Consider the following 22,150-nt stretch of genomic DNA (forward strand, 5'->3'; position numbering starts at 1 on the left):
AAATGGCTTTTTTTTTTTTTTTTTTTTAAGTGGAGGGTTTTCCCCATATTTTCTATGCTGGTGTCCTGTCCTGGGTTTAAGCAATCTTCTACCTCAGTCTTTCACAGTACCGGGTCTACAAGTACACACCACCATATCTGGCCATAATGTGATTTATAAATTGATCTATGTAAAATGTTAATAATCAGTATTATAGGCCAAGAGATCAGTGTACAAATAGTACATTGTATCTTGGGTCAAATCTTGAATCATTCTGTGCTAGTCAGTGTAAGCAGCACAAACATATTTTATTAAATGCCACTGGTAGATAACAAAATGCGATGTGTCGATACCAGAAAAACAAATTATTGGTGGCGTGTCCAGCCTTGATGAACCATGAGAACACGCCGTGTGAAAAGAAGGCAGACATGAAATGGCAACAGATATGTGCTTTCTTTGACCTGAAATACCCGGGACATGTCTCTAGAGACCGCAGATTAGTGGACGTGCCTGTTAAGTGGAACAGGATTTCCTTTTAATGGGATGAAAATGTTCTTGTGACTAGTGATGGTGAACGCAAAACTTTGTGGCTACGCTGAACACAGTTACTGAATTGTACACTCGTAAGTGTTGTAAATTATATCTTGCTTTTAAAACGCTGTTTGTGGAAAATGTGCTGTGGCTTTGGATTCACAATAGTCGGTGATCAGGCAGACTTTTTCTAGTTTGTCTGAGTAGAGACTGGGTATTAGCCTGGGGATACAGAGTTTGTGGTAGAGTCTTGGCTCAATTCCTGGTACCACACACAGACAAATACAGACAAAAGTGGACAAACACAGAGGTGAGCTGGTGTCAGAGCTGTGGTAGTTTTAGTCTTCTTGTTGCTTTGTTTTCTGGGCTGGGATTGAACCTAGGGTCTTATGCATGCTAGATAAGCACTACTGTACTGTATCCCTAGCCTTCTCTTAATAAAACTTCTGTTGGACAGGCAAGATGGCTCAGTGGGTGGGTATAGGCATGTGCTGCACTAGCCTGGTGACCTGAGCTCATCCCCTGGAGCCCACATTACAGACAGAGAGAACTGACTCTACAAAGTTGTCCTCTGACCTCCACACACATGCCCTGACACACTAATACTACATATTTTTTAAAAAACAGAAGATGTTTATTTTTGAGCATTGTCTTACTGCGTTGTCCAGGCGGCCCTTTGTAGTGCAGCCATACTGTGTACTTGAGGCTCTTCTGTCTCACCCTCATGAGTAGCAAGGACTGTAGACCTGCACCAGTAGGTCTGTCCAGAATGGCGTTTAAAATGGTTTCTAGGTACATTTGGATTTCTGAGTGCTTTTGGTTAAACTAGGAGTGTTTGTTGGCTGTGTCCCAGGACTGAGAGTGCAGGTTCCAACAGGCTGATGTCGCTTTGCACAGGCCTTCTGGCTGGTACAAGCCATGTAGCCTGCTCCCTACCTCTGTCCTTCTGGTCCTAGTGGCCCACAGCAGCTCTTTCACCTCCTATGTATGCCCTTCAGATCCTTCTGCTGTATGGAGTCCCCTTATCTGCAGTAAGGGAACACATGTAGGCTCTTTGCTTACCTGTTCCTAGAGCTGATCTTTTGCTGTGTTCGAAAGCAGAATTAGTTTTGGAGGGCTGTGACCACAACTTCTGCCATATCTTGAAACCTCACTAGCACATCCTGGGCCCTACTTCTGTGTTCTAGTCTGTCTTCATGCCTTACATCTCCCCTCCAGATCCCTAAGGAAATAAGAGACGGCTTTGAATGCCTGTTTAAATAGAGGGCAGCCTTAACTGCTTGTGTCCTTAAGAAGGCGCTTCCAGCTCATGCCCCTGAGTGTTTCTGGCCCTATGGCTCAAACTCGTCTACTTACCCATGCTAGTTTCCAAGGCGTTGCTAATAGAGCTGTACGCCTCAGGTACACTACCAGCCAGTCTGCTGCAGTGACCTGGCCTGCGGGTAGTTCACAAGAGGCTACGTTCCCTCTTTGTGGGAACCTGTTGATTTCTCAGTGACAGTTTTGTATCTTAAGGGACATTTGACGCAATCTACATCCACTGGTTAGACTCCCTTAGTTCTGAAGATTGCTTTTGAGAGAACAGATCTCTAAGAGTGTGGAAAGGCTAGCAGAGCTAGTCATGTGGAGATACGGCGCACAAACTCGTCAAACAACAGAACCCAGAAAAACCAGCTCCAGAAACTCTGTGAGAATTGAATAAGAGAAAACGAACCTGGATGTAGAAAGTGTCACAACATTTGACAGGAAGAGGGAGTCTGTAGGAAATAGGAACCCACCCACGCAGGTGTCACTGCTTGACAACTCAAGCAAATAGAAGTTAAATAATACAGGTCTCAAAGAGGCAAGAAAGCTAATGGCTTTAGAACAGAATGTGCTAAAATTGAGGAGGTGGAAGAGGAGGAGGGGGAGGAGGAGGAGGAGGAGGAGGAGGAGGAAGAAGAAGAAGAAGAAGAAGAAGAAGAAGAAGAAGAAGAAGAAGAAGAAGAAGAAGAAGAAGAAGAAGAAGAAGAAGAAGAAAACAAAAAAGCCCTAACTATATTGATAGTGCCTGATAGGGCAGGAAAGAGGCTGTGTGGTGCAAGCAGTGACCTGAAGGCTGAGGAGAGACACTCGTTCCCAGTGGGTCACAGCATGGGGACAGCAGGTTCAGAGCAGAAGCCTGTGAGAGCTTTGCGAAATTCACCATCACTCACTGTGGGCTCCCTGGCCCAATGGAGACTGTGCTGGGGACCAGGCCAGGAGGAGCATGGCACTAGAACAGGAAGACACAACCTGTGAACAAGTGGAGCGCACTGAACTAGCCGTTAGTGTCAGAACCCCTGCGTCCACAGAACTGACAGCAGGCGCAAAACCTTTAAACGGAGGATAAGGCTACCCAAAGAAATAGAAGAATTGAAATGTGAAGTTTAAAATAGTTGTGGAGAAAAAAATACAGAAGCCTTTCTGAACTAAAAGGCTGCTTATTGACAGTTCCTGGCACACCACAGAGGAGCTTTTCTGCCAGGAAAAACAGTTCTTACTCCTTCTGGATTCCTCTTTGCGTTCTTAGAACAAAGACCACAATTCTCAGAAGAAAAGAGACCTGGAAATGAAGCAGCAATAAAAGCAATGTAGGGACCTTAGATGCAGACCTTCCTAGGAAACAAAATCCACATGGCGCTGGGTGAGAACATTAGGCTCCTAAGGAGACAGCATCGTTCCCCACCCGTGGAGGCATTATAACACCTCAGAAGCAGCGGAACTTGGGGAAGAGAACCAAAGTGCATTTAGCTGTTACGTAAATAATAAAGTCCTTAGCCCTGTGTGTTTGAACTGTCTGCTTAAGAACGTCCCAGGTCTGTGCTGGTCCAGTACAGTCGCCACTGGTCACATGGCTGTGGAGCCCTTGAGACACAGCTGGGACTGAGAAACTCAGGTTTCTATTTCACTTCCGTTCTGCCTGGCACACACAGCCCAGGATAGGGGAATCGTGATCTAGATCGCAAATTGCCCACGTGGAGTTTCATGAGCTAGTGCAGATTCTGCCAGAACAGATTGGGAGGAAGGATGGTGAATGAGCCCAGGGAGGCTGCCATGCTGGAAGGTTATAACTTGGACTTTTAAAGCCTCTTCATTCATAAGTTTAGAACAAGGAGGCTAACATTAGGTGTGCGGGTGTTTTCAGATTGGGGCAATAAAAGCCAAACCTGTGGGTGGGGGAGAAAGGGCGTATGCCAACCACTGCCAGTGCTGCCTGCAGGGGTGGGTGATGCCAGGGGGCTGAGTGTGAGACTCTGCTGCTCTCTGCTTTGTTAGACCTTTAAGCACCTCCTATATGAATCTTGAAAGACACAATAGAATGTATTTAATAGCATGCAGTAGAAAACAGGATGGGTGAGGAAAATTGGAGTAAAGCAGTTTTTAAATGAATAAAAAGATGGTTTGTGATTTCAGTCTTGAAGTCTCAGCTTGAGAGCTGGGGGTCAGGGGACCATAACTGAGATCCGTATTTGCTGCACGGAGCCTATAAAAGTGCAAGACAATTACGGCAGGGGCTGCAGGGATGGCTTTGGTGCTCTTCTGAGGACCCAGGTTCAGTTCTCAGCACCCAGAGCCCACCTAGCTCACAGCTGTCAACTCCAGTTCCAGGCACTCAGATGTCTCTTCTGGCATCTGTAGGGACCAGGCATACACGTGGTAGACATACATACACGATACACAGAGAGTAAAAGTAAATCTTAAAAACAGAGAGTGTGACCAGAGATGAGCTTATGCGACGATAGACAAATGGCATAAGTAACTGCTCTTGTATAGTATCTGTGAGGCCCTGGTTTCAACTCCCAGGGCCACAGAAAGGTGGGTGGGGAGAAAACTAGAAGAGAAAGGCTGGCGGAGCATGCTACTGCATGCTGGCGCAGCTGAGCCTGAGAGCAGCCTTGGCAGTGTAGTGTCAAAAGAGGAGCAGGCAGAGTCGGGGTGGGGGGAGGGGGGAAAGGGAGGGAAGGGACAAAAGGCGGAGGCTCAGGTGTGAAGTGTGTTGAAAAATCCTTTGATGAATAAATGTTTGTCTGAACAGAGAAACAAAGTGCGTAGAGAAGCCGGCAGAAATGCATGAGAAGGAAAAGAGAGCACTTAAGCTTCATCGTGCTATATATAAAAGCACTGCAGACGCAGAAATTAGGTCCTAAGGCAGTTTTGTCATTGATTAGCACCATGACCTGTTCTCTCGGGGCCTCGTGTACTGTGAGCTGCGGGCACACCGGCTAAATTACTGCCCGTTGTCCTTCACTGTTAATTTCTGTGCGGCTTTAGCGCTTCTCTCTCAGAAAGTGAAAATTAAGCAAATGACTAGTCTCTATAGTGCTGCAAGATGGTGAAATTGAGCAACAATGAGAAATTACTACCAATTAGGGACATTTCACTTGTTTTCTCCTTCAGTATTTGGTGTCTCTGAAAGGGATGAGTAAATGAGCTCCTGTTATTCTGCCTTGTGATTTTTTTGCTTAGGTTCTAAACATTTACAGAGGAGTTGGACGAGCGTGTTAGAAATGACCTGTGAGGTGAAGGCCAAGCTGGAGGTTATACTTTGCTCATCACTGATCCCTGGAAGTGCTTTCACACACCCTGTCACACCCGGCAGCAGCCAGGATGGCCTGAAGGGATCCATGAGAACTCAGAGTCTGTTCTTTTTCAAGAACTTTTATTAATACACTCATTGCTCAAGATCATGGGTTTCATTATCAGCAGGTTTCAAACCTGGGACAAATGGCTGAGGTGCCTAATGGACATATCAAAGCAGACCTGGCATCCCTCAGTAGCTACCATACAGGGCCTGGGCTGTATACCCAACCAGTGCAGGGCTTGGGCTGCCCTTACCCCAGCCGCTCTTTCCTGTGTATTCCTGCCATTTTGGCTACCCAACCTCTTTGTACCTTTGACCTCCTGGCTGCCTGCCGCACCTGGGTCCCCTCCCTTCCCTCTCCTCTTCCCCCTCTCCTCATGTGGCTCAGGGTCATGTCCACTCTAGACTGTTCTCAGATGCCCCTACCTCTGACTATGCTCTCCCATGTATCTATAATAAGCCTCCTTCACCATACCGAGGACCAGTCATGTTCCTTTTTTCCTTTTTAATTTTTCTTTTTCATTCATGTGGTGCTGAAACTCAGGACCAGTCATATCTTTTTCTTTTGTAGTGTATTCTTATAAAATATTAGTTTCTTATGTGACTCAGCTTATCCACATAGCTAAAGTTTAGCAAAGTGAACAAAGACAAAGAAATAAAAAGGAAAATAAATGACTGGTTCTAGGGTTTAGCACCAGTGAATGGAGAAAGAGAGAGAGAGAGAGAGAGAGAACTAAAAAAGAAAAGGATATGACTTTGGTCCTGGGTTTTGGCACCAAATGAGTGGAAAAAATAAAAAGGAAAAGAATATAACTGGTCCTATCTTTTGGCACCAGATTGAAGAAAAAGAAAAAGAAAGTCAGGCCCAGTGTCGTATGTCTGCACTCCCAGCACTCTAGGAGGCAGAGGTAGGTGGATCTTCATGAGTTTGAGGCCAACCTGGACTACAAAGCAAATCCAGGACAGCCAAGGCTACACAGAGAAACCCTGACTCAAAAAACAAAAGAAAGAAAGAAAAGGAAAAGACCTCTATTAGGTATGTTGTAGGGAATAGTTTATTATATAGATATGTAGGAGATCGTAGTCAGAGGCAGGGACCTCTGGGGGAGTCCAGAGTGAACATGTCCCTGAGACATGTGAGAAGAAGGGGGGACAGGAATGGAAAGGGGAGAAAGGGGAGCCAGGTGGTAGCAGCCAAGAGGCCAAACGTACAAAGAGGGTGGGTTACCAAAATGGTTGAATATGTATGAAAGGGCAGCCCAGCCCCTAGGCTGGAGAATTCAGGGTAGGGGGTGGGTTACCTCAGCCAGGAAGACCCTGTAACTGGTAGGGACTGAGGGATGCAGCGAGAACCTGGTGGCCAGGTCTGCTTTCATATGTTAAGTAGGCACCTCAGCCATTTGTCACAGGTTTGAAACCTGACAACTATACATTTTCATATATGTGGATCACATATACTCACCCTTTGCTCTTTCCCTGCCCCCCTGGTCCCTTTCCACATAAGATGCTTTTGAGGTTAGACTGAGTTCAGCACACCCTATTTATTCCTTCCAAATTTGACACCACTATGAGTCATTCTCCTTTCCTGAGTGAGGTAAATAACTTAAAAGGTGGAAAAAGACCAGTAAGATTCAGCAGAAACCCTGCTTGCTCATGGCTCCCAGAGGAAGGAAAGGCGCTTCCCTCTAACAGTCAATGCCATGTACACGCGCTGTTAAGGAGAAGGGCAGCATGAAGAAGCTGGTGCATGTTGTCTGCAAGCTCCGGGCCTGGAAACTGCCCCATAGCTGCATGTTAGCATATGTGAGGCCTGAAAACTGCCCCGTAGCTACAGGTAAGCATATGTGAGGCCTGAAAACTGCCCCATAGCTGCATGTTAGCATATGTGAGGCCTGAAAACTGCCCCATAGCTGCATGTTAGCATATGTGAGGCCTGAAAACTGCCCCATAGCTGCATGTTAGCATATGTGAGGCCTGAAAACTGCCCCATAGCTACAGGTAAGCATATGTGAGGCCTGAAAACTGCCCCATAGCTGCATGTTAGCATATGTGAGGCCTGAAAACTGCCCCATAGCTACAGGTAAGCATATGTGAGGCCTGAAAACTGCCCCATAGCTACAGGCTAGCGTATGTGAGGCCTGAAAACTGCCCCATAGCTACAGGTAAGCATATGTGAGGCCTGAAAACTGCCCCATAGCTGCATGTTAGCATATGTGAGGCCTGAAAACTGTCCCCATAGCTACAGGTAAGCATACGTGAAGCCCTTGGTTGATTCCTCAACATTGGGGGAAAGGTTACATGTTATGTGCATGAATTTTAAGCAAAATGGGATTAAAGCTGCATTTGGTGATACGTTTCCCAAAATGACTCCAGTGTTGGTAACTGTGCACAGTCAGTTATGGGCCACTGCACAGTGCAAAGAACTGTAGTAGGAGTTGTCCAGCTCCGACTGTTAGCCTGTTTGCAAGTTCTTGAGGCTGAACCCACAGCAACCGCATCTTATGAAGGGAGCGTACCTGACCCACACTGACTGGCCTGGGGCTCTCCCTCCCACATGGGTTCCTGTCCACCTTAAGACTTGTTAAATTCTGGGTGCTGTATTGTTATTTCCTTACCTTAGATTAAAAATTAAATTGGAGGGGCTGGAAAGATGGCTCAGTGGTTAGGAGCACTGGCTGCTCTTCCGGAGGACCTGGCTTCCATTCCCAGCACCCACAGGTGCCTAACAACTGGCTGTGACTACATGTCCAGGGGATCTGGGACCCTGTGTTGGCATCAGGCATGTATGTGGTGCATAGACATACTTGTAGGCAAAACAGCCATACATGTTAAATAATGAAGTAATTTTCTGAGATGAAATTGGAAAAGTTTATTGGTAACACAAAATTTCCTCAGTTCAAATCTTAGAAATGTTTCCAAAAAAGGAATGTCTAAATAGTCATTGTACAAGAGGTCATTTGACCCTGAGGTTAAACTGTTAAACTAAAAAAGTTATAGTTTTGGTAGGTAGAAGTTGTGGCGTTCAAGTCCACTGAGAAAGACCAAAGACTTAGACTCAATTCAAATTTAGATTAAATTAATATTTTCTTACTGCCAGCAGAAGGGTGTCAGCCTTAGAGCCAAACAGCATGCATGGTAAAGGGAGCTAAAGGAAGATGGATATCAAAATGGACATTACAATTATCTATGGAATCCATACCTGGGCAAGAAAATTGTTTCATTCCCCTAAGTTGTTTTCTTTCCCATTGTATAGTAATAAAAAGACCAGTTTGTCCCAGCCCCACAGCGGTAAGCCAGCTGACAAAAGCTGAAAGCAGCAACACCATCATCCTGTTCCTATCCCATCTGCTGGCCACTGGGGTCTCAGGCATTCCAGGGTAAAGGTCAGCAGCCCTTAACAGGTGCCTGGTACCATATTAAGTTTCTTTAGCCATCACAGGAGAATTAGGTGTAAATTATCGCATAAGAATGAGACTCAGGGAAGTGTCACTAATTGAGATAGAGCAGGCAGTAAACACAGTGCCATCAGGCTAGGGCTGGCTGTCACATCCCCACAGTGTAAAGGACTGGGCAGGGAGGAAGGTATGGTGTGTTTGCAGGTGGTTTGTGTATGGCAGGTTCTCTATTGTTTTTCCTATTGGGCATGCTTAGTCTAGTCCAGTAATTTCATTCTATGGATGCCAGAGCACTGGCACCTCCTAGGAGTAGGGAACTTACTAGAGTGTTTTCATTGTCACAGTGACTAAGGACGCCACTCAATGTGTCATAGTGTGTGAAAGAGTCCAACTCAGTGAAGATTTGTTCTGCCCCTTCCCCCATATCTCCCTAGGCTAGCCTTTCATACTTGATACCGGAAACCTTTGAAAGACATTAGATAAAAGGCTTAGAAGATTACTGTAGTGTTGTAAGCCATTATATTGCTGGCATTTCCTCCCAAGCTCCCAGAATAATGATGCATTAGACCCAAAATATTGTTTAGAAATAGCTAGGCTCTTCTCTGACTAGCTCATAACTTAAAACAACCCATTTTGCTAATCTACGGCATGCTACGTGGTTGGTTACCTCTGCTCAGGTACCATGCGCCCATCTTCCTCATATCTTGCCTATTGAATCTTGAGCCTGGCTCTATCCCAGAATTTTTTCTGCCTGCCACATGTCCCACCTCCTATTTCCTGCCTAAGCTATAGGCCTTTAGATTTTTTATTGACGCGTGATGAATCCATACAATACACAAGATATTCTCTCAACACTAAAGGCTTTGTTGCTGCACGTCAAACGTGATACAGTCAGCAGCTTGCAGCAGCACTCACTGTGCTCTCAGATCTGTAAGTTAGAAGCCTGAGCCCGGGGGTTCTCTGGTCAGGGACTCACAAGACTGTTATTGTTATTTGTGTGGTTCTATGTGTGTGTTCAAGTGCGCATGGAAGCCAGAGGACACGGTGGGCCTCCACCTTTGCTTTTGTTTTGTTTTGTTTTTGACTCTGGTCTGGAACTCGCCATGTAGGTGAGGATTTCTCCTCACCAGTTCTAGAATTACCAGCATATGATGCCACCAGACCTGGTTTTGTTTATTTGTATATTTTTATGTGGTCCTGGGACTGAATTCAGGTCTCTTATAAGCACTTTACTGACTGACCTATCTTCCAAGCTCTGGTTTTTAATTTTGTCTGAAAGTGTCCCCAATTTAGTACATAACTACTGTGTTGCCTCTCGCAGTGCTGTGGGTCATTTTTGTTGTTTGGTTTCTCATAATTTCTTTTTTGGTCCTTCTTTCACTAAAGAATATGGTGTCCAAGGAACTTTTGCATACTAGGTCCAGAATTTCAGGACAAAAAGATATGTTTTCTATACTTTCTTCTTATTTGACTCCTTGGAATAGCATGCAAGATTACTTTTATGCTATTCTTTATAAGTAAATAAGATCTAATTTATCTGAAATATAATTCAGTCCGTCTACTTTGGTTTTTTTTGTTTGTTTGTTTGTTTTGTTTTGTTTTTTTTTTTTCTTTTCTTTTTCTTTGCTTTACTGGTCATCCTGGAACTCACTTTGTAGACCAGGCTGGCCTCTGATTCACAACGATCTGCCTACCTCTGCCCCCAAGTGCTGGGATTCCAGGCGTATGTTTCTAGTGTTTGCCTGGACCATTCTGTTTGAATTTGCTAGTATTTTCTTAGAGTGGTTTCTGAAACTTTCATTATTTTTAAAACTTTACTTATTATGTGGGTGTGGGCACAGGAGTCACAGTGCACGTGGTGGAAATCAGAGAGCACTGTGGATTCAGTCCCCTCCATCCACCTTCCTGTGGGCTCTACATAAACTGTGCTGCCCACCTTGTACAGTGAGGCCAGTGAGATGGCTTGAATTTTTTATTTTTAAATCCAAACTGATTTATCATGAGTTAGTATTGTACCTGGTTGTTGTTATATCATTATGTCCAAAAGTATTTACATACTGAAATATATATTTATTTCTAATTAAATTGTTTTCTTTTAATTTCTTCTTTGTGTATCATTTAGGCTAGTTTTTGAAACTTTTGGTATCACCAGGAAGGTGAAGGGGGGCATTATAAAATACATGTGATGAAAGAGAAGAGGCTCAGCCTGGTAGGGCGAGACATAGAAAACAAGGTAGCCCTGAAAAACTGCCATTTGTTCCCTGCAGTGTCCTGTCCTTAATGAGCAGCCAGGATGTCTCGTCATATACATGAGGAGAATGTGCTGCTTCCTGTCTTCTCAAAGGCTGCTCGTCAGCCAGGTCCTTCACTTCATCTCTCATTTTAATCTAGATATAGCCTCTATTTTTTCCAAGCTGTACAGCAGGAGATAGTCACACATTTGAGATTTTCAGGGGTGTCTTTTGAAAGGGATAACGTGACTTGCTGGATGGAAATTCTTCTCTTCCCTTCTCAGGTAGCAGCAAATTTGTACAGTTCAGGTTTTTAATCCAAGATCTCTCCCTGTACCGTGCTCCCACCTCCCTAAGATGCAGTGGTGATGGAGGAAGATTTAGTGAAATAGATATCTTTCAGCACAGAGTTAGTCATGGACATTTTACCTAGAGTCTGTCCTGTGAGGTTCTGGTCTCTGGCTCTCATGACTCTCTTGCAGTGAAACAGTGGTAGAAAATTAAACTGGAGAAGACAGAAACCAAGGCTCAGGTCCTTGCCAGGGCCATTGCTGACCACCGTAGGCAAACTATGCAGCTTTCTGTGTCTTGGCGTCCCCACCCACTCCCTAACTGCCTGTCTACCTGTGAGGTGTCCAGCAGGATCAATGATAAGGAACTTCTGGGGATAGTCTATAGAAGTGTTACCAGGCTCTCCAGGCTCTGTCCTTACTGCCTAGAATAACTCTGTCCATGAACTCATCATCACCAGTGTTAAAGCACTAGGGATTTAGAAGGACACAATTGACCAATTGGGATGCCATTGAGATACAGTAGAAATAGCATTTTCATTCCAGGTACCGAAAGTGAAAACAAGACTAAGCTGAGATGCATCAGCAGGAATTGGAAGCCATTTGAGGTGTAGGAGTGAGGAGAAGCTAGCCCTACAGACTGGGAGCCCAATGGCTCTAGACATAGGGAGGAAGGAAATGGTGTGCTTTCTATGGAGGTAGCCATTTTGAGATGCTGATGTAGGGCATAGAGATGCCCACGGTGGTTTGGAAAGTGGCTCTGGAGCTGGGAGACATGTTTAGAAATTACACCAGTGAAGAACTCTATCTACAGTAAGACTATTGGGTGAGGAAAGACATGGACTGAGGACGGAGCTTTGAAGAATAAATGTCTGCATTGAAGGGTCTGCTGGGTCAGAATAGCCAACAAAGGCGTTACTGAGGCCACATACGGATTACAGGAGATACTCTCTGTTGGCTTGTGAGCTGATGGGTTATAAAAGAGGCCATTGACATCTAACAAACCACTGTGTGATGATTACACGCTTAGAATCTCTCCCAGAGAAACAAACTCACATGAACAAACAAAACTAGTAACAGGTTTTCTTTTGTTAAATAGCGTGTAACAAGGTTTCAAAGAGGAATGTTTGTTTTTCAGGTTCAGGGTTGCTGGCCTCTGCTCTGTTTTAACTGGAAGAGCAGTTTATGTGAAATAAAGCTGTAATATTGACCCTCACTAATTTTCTTTTCCTTTTTTTTTCTCTCTCTATAGATTTTACATTGTGCTATAGGTAAGTAGAATGCCCCCCCAAACCCTGCCTTCTAAATACATTGAATTGTGTCTTTTAAAGTCATAGATAGGCTTGACTTGATCTTTAAAACTCAGACCATCCAATTATTATATAAAACTTGCTCATTAAAATGGTTTTGTTTTCTGAGATAGTAATACTGTTAGATGTCACCACCACACACCATCATCTGTTACAACTCTTTTTCTGTCAGCTTAGGAGGTGACTTCCCCATTTCAGCACAGCATTAATAAATAGGAACACTCTTCCATGTTGCTAAGTGTGGCTCAGGTTCTGGAGCTGTGCTGTATTGGAGAATTTCCCCGTAATCTTACGTGGATGTTCTCTGTGCATATTGTAAAGCAAAAGGTTTTACCACTTAGGTATAAGATTTCTACTAAAGCAGATAGTGTGTGTGGTTGGTTGGTTGGTTTCTTTTTGTTGGGAGAGTTATCACATTTTGTCCTGGAACTCTGAGGCATAGCTTCTATTATGGGGTAGATAGACACCTACAATTAGACAAAAGTCAATTTTGGAAAGTGGTTAGACCCTATAAAGCAAATCCATAGTGCTCTAGGTTTGTCTGTCAAAGGGACACTATGAAGATGATACTCCCTGAAATAAACCGAAAGTCTGAAAACTTGACAACTATGACTCCAGACCAGCGTCACCTGGTCAGTTTAACTCACAAAGCCAAAGTGGGCTTTTCCTATATTCAGAGCACTGGGCATGGTCCTGGGAGTCAAAGATGAGCCATCTTACAGTTGAGAAGGCCATGCAAGGCAGAGGCTCTGCTGACTGTCCACGTGGGTCTCTGTGATCGCGCAGACCTTACAGTGAGGTGTCTTAGCTGCACCTCTGCTGTGGCCACTTCTCCCTGGCGTCTGTGGGTGGAGTGAAGAGACCCCTGAGGGATGTACAGGAACTTCTCAATATAAGTGCCTGTTTATCTGCAGGCTCATTGCATTCATTAGAATCGCAGAGGACTTTTTGATCCCCCTAAAAGGTTTTAGAACATTGCCTTAGAAACTTTGAAAGATGAATGTGAGAGAGCCTGGGGGCTATCTGTCACCATCTTCTTCCCCGGCTTTCAAAGCTACTGATAATTAGCTACTCCTGTTATTATTAGTAATTGTTACTTATTCATAGTAAATGCGTGCCACATTTATAACCAGATCTGCTAGCTGATTTTATCTTACGTAATCTTACACACAGCTTTTTAGTAGTCTTTTATCTACAATTCCCCCTCCTTAAATGGTAACATTTGAAGCATGAAAACTGATGGTTTGCTCAGTGGTAGAATACTTACACATGCATAAGACTCTCAGTTTAACTTTTTAGCATCACAGAAATTAATAAAATATAATAATTTTAAGCATAAACTAGCAGATTGGGGAGTACATTTGGCCAAAGAGCTCTGGACCACTTCAGGCCTTCCTCACATGATCGAGGCATGTGTGCTAATCTTTCACCCTTCGATTGTGTCTGTATGGCATTTTCATGCATATTTTCTAGGTATTTTCATCTTGGGAGCTGCCCTTACAGAGCTCAGGTGGCCCCCTCCTTTGATGACTTAGCTTTAAATCTGTGAGATTGTATGGGAAGAATGGGGATTTGGTAGAAGACTTTGTCTTTTCTGGGCTATTTTGATGATCTTTCTCAGTGCCAAGCAGTGGTAGCAAATGCAGCTCCTAGTCAGCCACATGACCACCAAGGGAGACAGCCGGTACTACGCAGTGCACCGAGTTAAGATGTGAGGCAGATGGCAGAAATGCACCCCAGCTAGCCACATTCCCGGTTATGATGGGTTTAGTGGTGACATCCCCCTCATCAGTCACTATAAACCGAGTGACTTAGAATGCTTGTTTCTTCTACTTCTAGAGGGTTGGAATTCAGTCAGGTACTAGCTGATTTGGTGTCTGGTGAAACTCTCTAACTCCAGCAGTGTATACTTTCTCTTATGATGTGACAACAGGGGCAGATAGGCTCCCTGGGCCTCTATTATGGCTGGACTTTGGCTGGTTGGTTTTGTTTTATTTGACACCAGGCTGGCCACAAACTCCCTATGCAGCCAAAGCTGGCTTTGAACTCTTGATCCTCCTGCCTCCAAGTCCCAAGGCCTGTGATGATAGGCACGAGTGACAACACTGGAAAGGCCAGGCTTCCAGGGACACTAGTCACATTCATCAGCGTCTTCATGACCTGATCACCTCCTAGAGACTCCACCACTCAATCCTACTGTGTTGAGGATTATATTTCAGCATATTAAATCGGGGGTTGGGGTACAAGGGTTTACACTATTCATGCTACATATTTAAGTGTGCATAGTATTGTATATATAGTATTATTTTCTTTCTTTTTCTTTTTTGTTTGTTTGTTTGTTTGTGGGTCTTGGGGTTGTTGGGTTTTTTTGTTTTGTTTTCACAGACAAGATTTCTCTGTGTTATCTTGGTTGTCCTGGACTCACTTTGTAGACTAGGTTGGCCTTGAACTCACAGCAGTCCAACTGTCTCTGCCTCCCTGAGTGTTGGGATTAAAGATGCGCATCATCACGCCGAGCTTGTATTGTTTTCACTGCTTTAATGTCCAAAATCACTTTGCCAAAATCATTTTAAAATCTACTCTCACACCTCTGTAGAATTTCTGTCCCTAGGATGTGGTTCAGGAGAGCCATGGTGGCCAAGTCCTCCCTTCCATGACATAATGTGCCTGGAGGGACACTGGTGTCTGTGTCACTCTGCTGTTTGTTTGCACTGCTTCCCTGTCAGACTGCTCCTTGGGGGCAGATTGTGTCTGGCTCATCTGCAACTCGAAGGCCTCAAGCCCGCGGGATGCTTGGGTGATGCTTGCACAGCCCTTCTCTCTCCTCAAGGTCCTACTAGCCCCCCTGCTTCAGCTTTGTTCTCTGCCATCATCTGCATTTTTCTTCACAGTTCACAGAATGATTAGTTCTTTATCTTACAAAAAAATGACCCCAGCACTTGAGAGGCAGAGATGAGAGGATCTCTGTGAGTTCCTGGCCAGGGTTATATAATCAGACCCAGTTTAAAAAACAAAAGCAAAACAAAGTTAAGCCTAACCGCTGAGTCTGCAATTTCTTCCTCTTCCTGGAGACTCCCTCCCTGTCCCTTCAAGTAGATGTGCGGCAGTCTCTCCACTTCCTCTCTGTGCTTCATGCCATGTTGTGTGTAAGTGTGCACACATACCCTGGTGTGCATCTTGAGGTCATAGGCTCCAGTCTGGGTCCTGGTCTACTACCTGGCTGGAGACAGCGCCTCGTTGGCCACTGCGTGCACCAGGCTAGCTGACCCCCAGGCTTCTGGGTATTCTTGTGCCTCCTCCCTGCCTCTCCCCAGAGAAGAGCTGAGACTCCAGACACTCTAGTTCCCTTTGCTGCTGCTGTGAGAGAATGTGCCAACCAAAGCAACCTAAGGAGAAAGGGCTTATTTTGGCTCACAGTTACACAGGATTTAAGGCAGCTGGTCACATTGTGTCTAGAAGTGGGGGAAGGAGGAAGGAAAGGAAGGGAGGAAGAGAGATTCTCTCTCATCAATGGGTCCTGTGCTCCTCAGACTTTCTTCTGTTACTACCATCCACAGTGGCTTGGTAGGTAGTCCCCTTATAGGCACACTCAGCGGTCCCTCTCTAGGTCTTGTCAACTTGACCACACTCACCACCTGCCCTCTCCTGCATTCAGCCTCTTCGTGAGCTCTTAGGATCTGAACTCCAATCATTTTTACAATTAATTTAAAAAATATATTAGCCAGCACCTTTAATACCAGCACCCTGGAAGGAGAGGCGGGCTGATCCCTGTGAGTTCAAGACCAGCCTGGTCTACATAGAGACTCTATCACAAAAAATTAAATTAAATGTGTGTGTGTGTGTGTGTGTGTGTGTGTGTATTCCTCCAGCTCCCTCCATGTCCCCCTTCCCTCTCAAATTCACGGCCTCTCGTTCTTTAATTTATGTAAGTATATGTACACACATCTGTGAAAGTAAATCTGTAACTACAACCTGCTGAGTTTGTTTAGTGTTGCCTATATGTATATGCTTTTATGGTGACCACTTGGGATCGGATAATCACTTAAGGGCTCATCTCTAGGGAAGACTAATTTCCCCTCTCAGCAGTTCCTAATTGCCTGCAGCTCTTCATCTGTGCATGGGCCCTGAGACTTCGCCGATCCTTGCTCAGATCCTGTTTAAGCAGCCGTATTGTTGAGACTCTGTGGGGACGGCTCCCCTGTCACGGCTAGAAGATGCAGTCTTGCAGCACACTGTCTGCCTCCTCTGGCTCTTACAGTCTATCTGTCCCCTCTTCCACAGTGTTCCCTGGGTCCAAACGTAACGGTTGAGTTATAGATTATCAATTGGGGCTCAGCACCCTACAGTCAGTTCTTCTCTGTTGTTTTTAACAAAATGTCAGTCGTTCAGTTTTACCAATAAAGACAGATGCTGCTGGGGAGCCAGATGCTGGGGTGGAAGCCTGCTAGCTCAGAGAGGCAGAGAAAGCGCCCAGCTGAACTTCTTCCTCAGCCCACATCCCAAAAGAAGCTCTCCTTTGCCACACTGTCTCAAAAGCCCCTCCCGTCTACTCTTTTTGCATCTCTGTGTCAGGCTCTATGACTTCCTCTTAGTCACTATATTTATTTTCTGTGTTGATTCCCTGTCGACTGGTTGCTTATTCTGCCCCTTGACCCATGGTTGACTTTATTTAATCCTTTTTACAATATTCAAACAAAAGCTCATGGATTAAAGGTGTGTGCTAGGGCTGAGCCACACCACAACTAGAAACAGGTTTTTCCAGTGAACAACAGGATCTCGGGGTTCACAGTGGGATCATATATATATCCTGCAGCACTTCTCTGCCTCTTGGCTAGTCGTGGCTTTCTGCAGGGGTCTCCACCTGCTGCAGAAAGATTCTTTGATGGAGCGTGAGAGCTACACTTAGCTGTGATGTAAGGTGAGTTCCGGGCTTGACACTTAGATGTTCAGTGCTTCACCCACTGAGCTGTGCTCTAGGGCACTCTGCATTTCCTTTCTTACATAGTGCCACTGTCTCCTTGTCCCTTAGTCAGTGTTCCATGGTGCCACTATCTTCTTGTCCCTTAGTCAGTGTTCCATGGTGCCACTGTCTCCTTGTCCCTTAGTCAGTGTTCCATGGTGCCACTGTCTCCTTGTCTCTTAGTCAGTGTTCCATGGTGCCATTGTCTCCTTGTCCCTTAGTCAGTGTTCTCAGGTTCTGTCCTGGGTCATTGAGCTTCTGACTTGACATCACTCTCTGGGCAGTGTCTTCCCTTCTCATGGTTTGAGATGCTCATAGCACCCTCTTGTCTTAGTTCTCAGCCACACCTGTGCCCACACTTGAGACTTGCTCACCCACCTCTTAGATCTCTAGTCCTAGGTGCACACAGGGACCTGCTCCTCAGAGGACCCCACATTCTCAGTCTCGCTCTGCCTCTCTGTGCTCTTCGTCAGGGAGCCATCAGCCATAGCCTTTCAGTCACCCACGCTAGACCTCGAGTTCATCCCTGGCACCTTCTCTCACACTCTACCCCTAGAATGTCACTCAAGCTTATCAATTTCATACCATAAATATTTTTCAAGTTGTCTTGTTTTCTGTCCCTGTGCAAGCTTTCAATGTTTCTCATCAGACTCACATATGGATTTTCCTGAAACTGTAGATGCACAGTGTTAATAGCAGCTGCTGCCTCCATTGTGTGTGTGTGTGTGTGTGTTAAAAGGGGGGGGGGGGGACAAAAGGCTTTGTCTTTGTAGTGGTTTAAATGAAAATGGGTCCCAGAGGCCCATAGGGAGTAGCACTATTAGGAGGTGTGACCTTGTTGGAGAAAGTGTGTCACTCAAGATGGGCTTGAGATTTCAGAAGCTCTAGCCAGGCCCAGTGTTGCTCCCTATTCCTGCTGTCTGGGATCCAGATGGAGAGCTCCTTCTCCAGCATATGTCTGCCTGCGTGCTGCCATGCTGCCCGCCATGATGATAATGCACTAAGCCTCTGGACTGTAAGCCAGCCCCAATTAAATGTTTTCCTTTCTAAGAGTTGCTGTGCCTGTGGCGTCTCTCCACAGCAATAGAAACCCTGACTGAGACAGTCGTGTATAAAAAGGTCACATGGCCAAGTGTTGAACCCACTTTTGTGCTACTCACGTTCTCTCTTCACTCTGTCCCTGAATGTTTTAGTTTAAGGGTGGCTTTGAACATGCTGCGTCTTGCATAAAACCATCATGGTTTTCATTTCTTCCTTGTCTCCACCCTGCCTTTCAGTCCACACTAGCGCAGCCTTGACTTCCTGCCTCTGCTTCTGTACCTGGCCTTTGCCCTCTCCTGGAATGGGCAGGGCACGTGGCCAGCTGACTGACTTGGCTCCCTTCCTTCAGCACACCCTTACTACCTTCTGATTATATGAGGCACTGTTGGTCACGTTCCTGTAAGAGCCAGTGCTGCATCCTGTCATTGGACCTGTCCATATAATGTATGATTTGCCACTGTGTTCATGTCCTCACTGACTATGGGGCGACCAGAAGCTATTCTGTTTATTTTGGTGTCTGTTATAGCACATAGCAGTACACAGCAATGCATCCTCATGAACAGTCATCATGGGCTTCCGAAATCCTGGTGCATTTCCAAAACATATCCCAAAATATTTTCAGTTAATTGTTAATGATAACAATAAAAAAAAAAAAAGGGCTATTTTTATCATTTACCTAAAGACAGCCTTTCATTTTTCTCACTCATAAAATTTCAGTTTATTTTGGAATAATGGTTTATTTTCTTGTCATTCTGAGGGTGTACGTCAAGCACTTAATCTTTTTGAAACGTACAGCCTTAAAGTGTTTTCTTGCTTCTAAATTAATGAAAAATAAAGTCCTCACGCAGCCTGGGAGCTGCGTGGCTTCCATAAGTGATACAGTCGTATACACCTTAATTTCTGTCCCAGTAGAAGGAGCTAGCAGCCCTGCCTGAGAAGGTTGTGGAAGCCAAACAGGTCAGTACCTGAAGACGCGGAGCGCGGTGTCTGCAGCATGCTAGGGTGGTAACTGGCCGGTAATGATAACTGTTATTATTGATGAATGTATCGCTGAGTGGTACTTGTGTTCTGAATGGTCATTAGTCAGATTTATGTAGACGTTAAGGCAGTGGCTCAGTGAATGAGAACATTTGCTGCATAATATGAGGATCTGAGTTCAAATCCCCTGCACCCATGTAAAAAGCCAGACGTGGCTGTGCATGCCTGTAACCCCAGCATTGGGAGGCAGAGACAGGCAGACCCTGGGAGCTCTGTGGCTGTCCAGACTAGCTCAAACAGCAAGCTTCAGGTTCAAGGAGGAAAGAAAAAACAACTCATCTTAAAGAGATAAGACAAAACAATAGAAGAAGACATCTGACATCTTACTCTGGTCTCTATGTATGAACATACCCACATGCACATACATGTGCATTCGTGTGTGCACTTGCACACACACACACACAATCTCAATATAATTATTTTTCTTAAGTTGTAATTTGCCCTTGAGCAGTTTTGAGTCACTAAGTCTTTTTTCCCCCCAGACGGGGTTTCTCTGTGTAACCTTGGCTGTCCTAAACTCACTTTGTAGACCAGGCTGGCCTCGAACTCACAGTGATCCACCTTCCTGTGCCTCCAGAGTACTGGGATCATAGGTGTGAGCCACCATGCCAGGCTGAGTCATTTACTCTTAACCTGAGCTAGAGTTGTATCCCCACACTCCCACCCCCCTGGTTTTTTTTTTTTTTTTTTTTTTTTTTTTGGTTTTGGGGGAGGGGCTTTCTTTTTCTTTCTTTCTTTCTTTTTTTCTTTTTTGACAGTCTAACTGTGTCACCCTGGCTGGCCTGCAAATTCCTCTGAAACCAGGCTGGCCTAAAATTCAGAGATCTGCCTGCCTCTGCCTCCTGAATGCTGAGATTAAAGGCATGGATGTACCACGAATCCCTGGCTGGATTCCATTTTGTCTGTGGCTATGACAGTGCACTGTGGCAAAAGTGACCTCAGAAACAGAAGCTGAGATCCAGTGCAGTGGCCACCTCTGGGAGGGCATCCTGCTTGTCCCTCTAAGGGAGCGCCTTGGCATTTTCAAAGTGGTCTGTGTTCTTGAATTCCAGGGGCTCAGCCTTGGACCCAGGGCTCCAAGTGTCTTGTGTTACTCAGGGGTTCCCTTCCAGAAGTCGGCTTTTGAGAGGCACCAAAGCTGTCCTGAGATCGTTTTTAACAAGGCAGCAGAGTTGTAATTGCTTTACTCACACGGTATGGTTTGTTTCGAAAGCAACGCTCTCTTCATGTGGTCTTCAAGGGGAGAGTATGGAGATGTGTGCTATGGAGTGCTTCTCCTCCTGGCTGGTCTCTTCCTCACTTGGTTAAGAGGAGAAGGTTCAGCTACGGGGGCTGGAGGTGAGCTCTTCAGGGTGAGACACATGTCAGGTGTGTGTGTTGAACCCTCACTATAGAATTTACACTGTCAATAGGCAATTGGGGAGTTTCTTTTAACTGGCAGATAGAGAACAGGCTGAGCCTAGTCTTAGTTGAGAGATCATGTGTCTAAGAGTGTGGGTTCTGTCCACAGCTAGGGTAAGGATGGTAATACAAGGTTACAGTTCTCTCTCAAACTGATGGCTCCATTTAATAAAACTTGAGGCCTGTAGAGCTGAGCGATAGTGGTGCACGCCTTTGATCCCAGCACTTGGGAGGCAGACACAGGAAGATCTCTGAGTTCGAGGCCAGCCTGGTCTACAAAGTGAGTCCAGGACAACCAGGGCTACACAGAGAAATTTTGTCTCAAGAGAAAAAGAAAACAATAAACAAACAAGCAAACAAAACCTTGGCAGCTAGGAATATGGCTTAATAGTAAAGTGACTACTGTGAATGAGGCCTGAGAGTCAGGCCCTAGGACTACCAGACTACAAAAACATTTTAAATAATTTTTACAAAATTACTGTCACGTTAATATTAGTTGATAGTGTGTGGCTCCAAACTGATTTTCTGAGGTGACAATGCCAGGAAGGAAGAAGAGCAGAAGTTGAAGGTAGGCAGGGGAGTGACCAGTTCTGCCTCTTAAATGTTTTCTTCTCTGATGAACTGCAGCGGGCACTCCACTAGCCCCCCATTGAGAGATGGAGCATTCTTCAGTCACTGGCCCTGTAGATTGTAAAGGAACTGTCTCCATGTTTCAGCAGACAAGAACTCTGGAAAGAAATGGCTGATTCTTACAAAACTCTTGCCTGATATTTGAATGTCAGATGTGGAAGTGTGCAGAAGCCAGTTGTCGGGGCGGGTCTTAGAGGGCAGGTCTTAGAGATCGTTGCCAGCCCCAGCTCTGGTCCAGTCTCTCTTCTTCCCGCTTGCTGCCCTGTAACAAGCAGTTGTCTGAGCTGGAGAGATAGCTCAGAGAGGCTAAAAGCACTGGCTGGGGAGGGAAAAAGAGCACCGGCTGCCCTTACAGAGGACCTGGGGTCAGTTTCCAGTCCCCACATAGTATCTTATAACCTGTAACTCTAGTTTCAGGGGATCTGATGCCCTTTTCTGGCCTCTGCAGGCACTGACATACAAGCAGGCAAAACACCTATGCACAAAGAGTAAAAGATTAAAAAAAAAAAAGCCAGTGAAATCACAGGAGTTGTCATATGTTCTTGCTGTCCTAGGGCCACCCACTGCCTTGCCTCCTACCATGAAAGACTATACACACTGACCACATATGCTGAAATAATGGGCCAAACTAAAGCCTGGAGTTGCTTCTTGCTAGTTTATGTGCTCACAACAATGAGAAAAGTAGCTAATACGTACCCCTGAAATTCTGCTTTCAGCTTGTACCCAGCCGTCAGGGTGTAG

The 22,150-nt window shown here is 45.3% G+C and overlaps 1 protein-coding gene across 2 annotated transcripts in view; it reads left to right on the plus strand.

Moving 5' to 3' along the window:
- Window positions 1-22,150, plus strand: part of Hacd2 (3-hydroxyacyl-CoA dehydratase 2) — an 86,305-nt gene that overhangs the window by 9,742 nt on the left and 54,413 nt on the right. For both annotated transcript variants that reach the window (XM_051149859.1, XM_051149860.1), the window contains exon 3: window positions 12,282-12,300. In XM_051149859.1, the coding sequence (XP_051005816.1) occupies window positions 12,282-12,300 (19 nt within the window). The remainder of the gene's footprint in view (window positions 1-12,281; window positions 12,301-22,150) is intronic.

The sequence above is a fragment of the Acomys russatus genome, chromosome 8, assembly GCF_903995435.1.
Source record: "Acomys russatus chromosome 8, mAcoRus1.1, whole genome shotgun sequence".
NCBI lineage: Eukaryota > Metazoa > Chordata > Mammalia > Rodentia > Muridae > Acomys > Acomys russatus.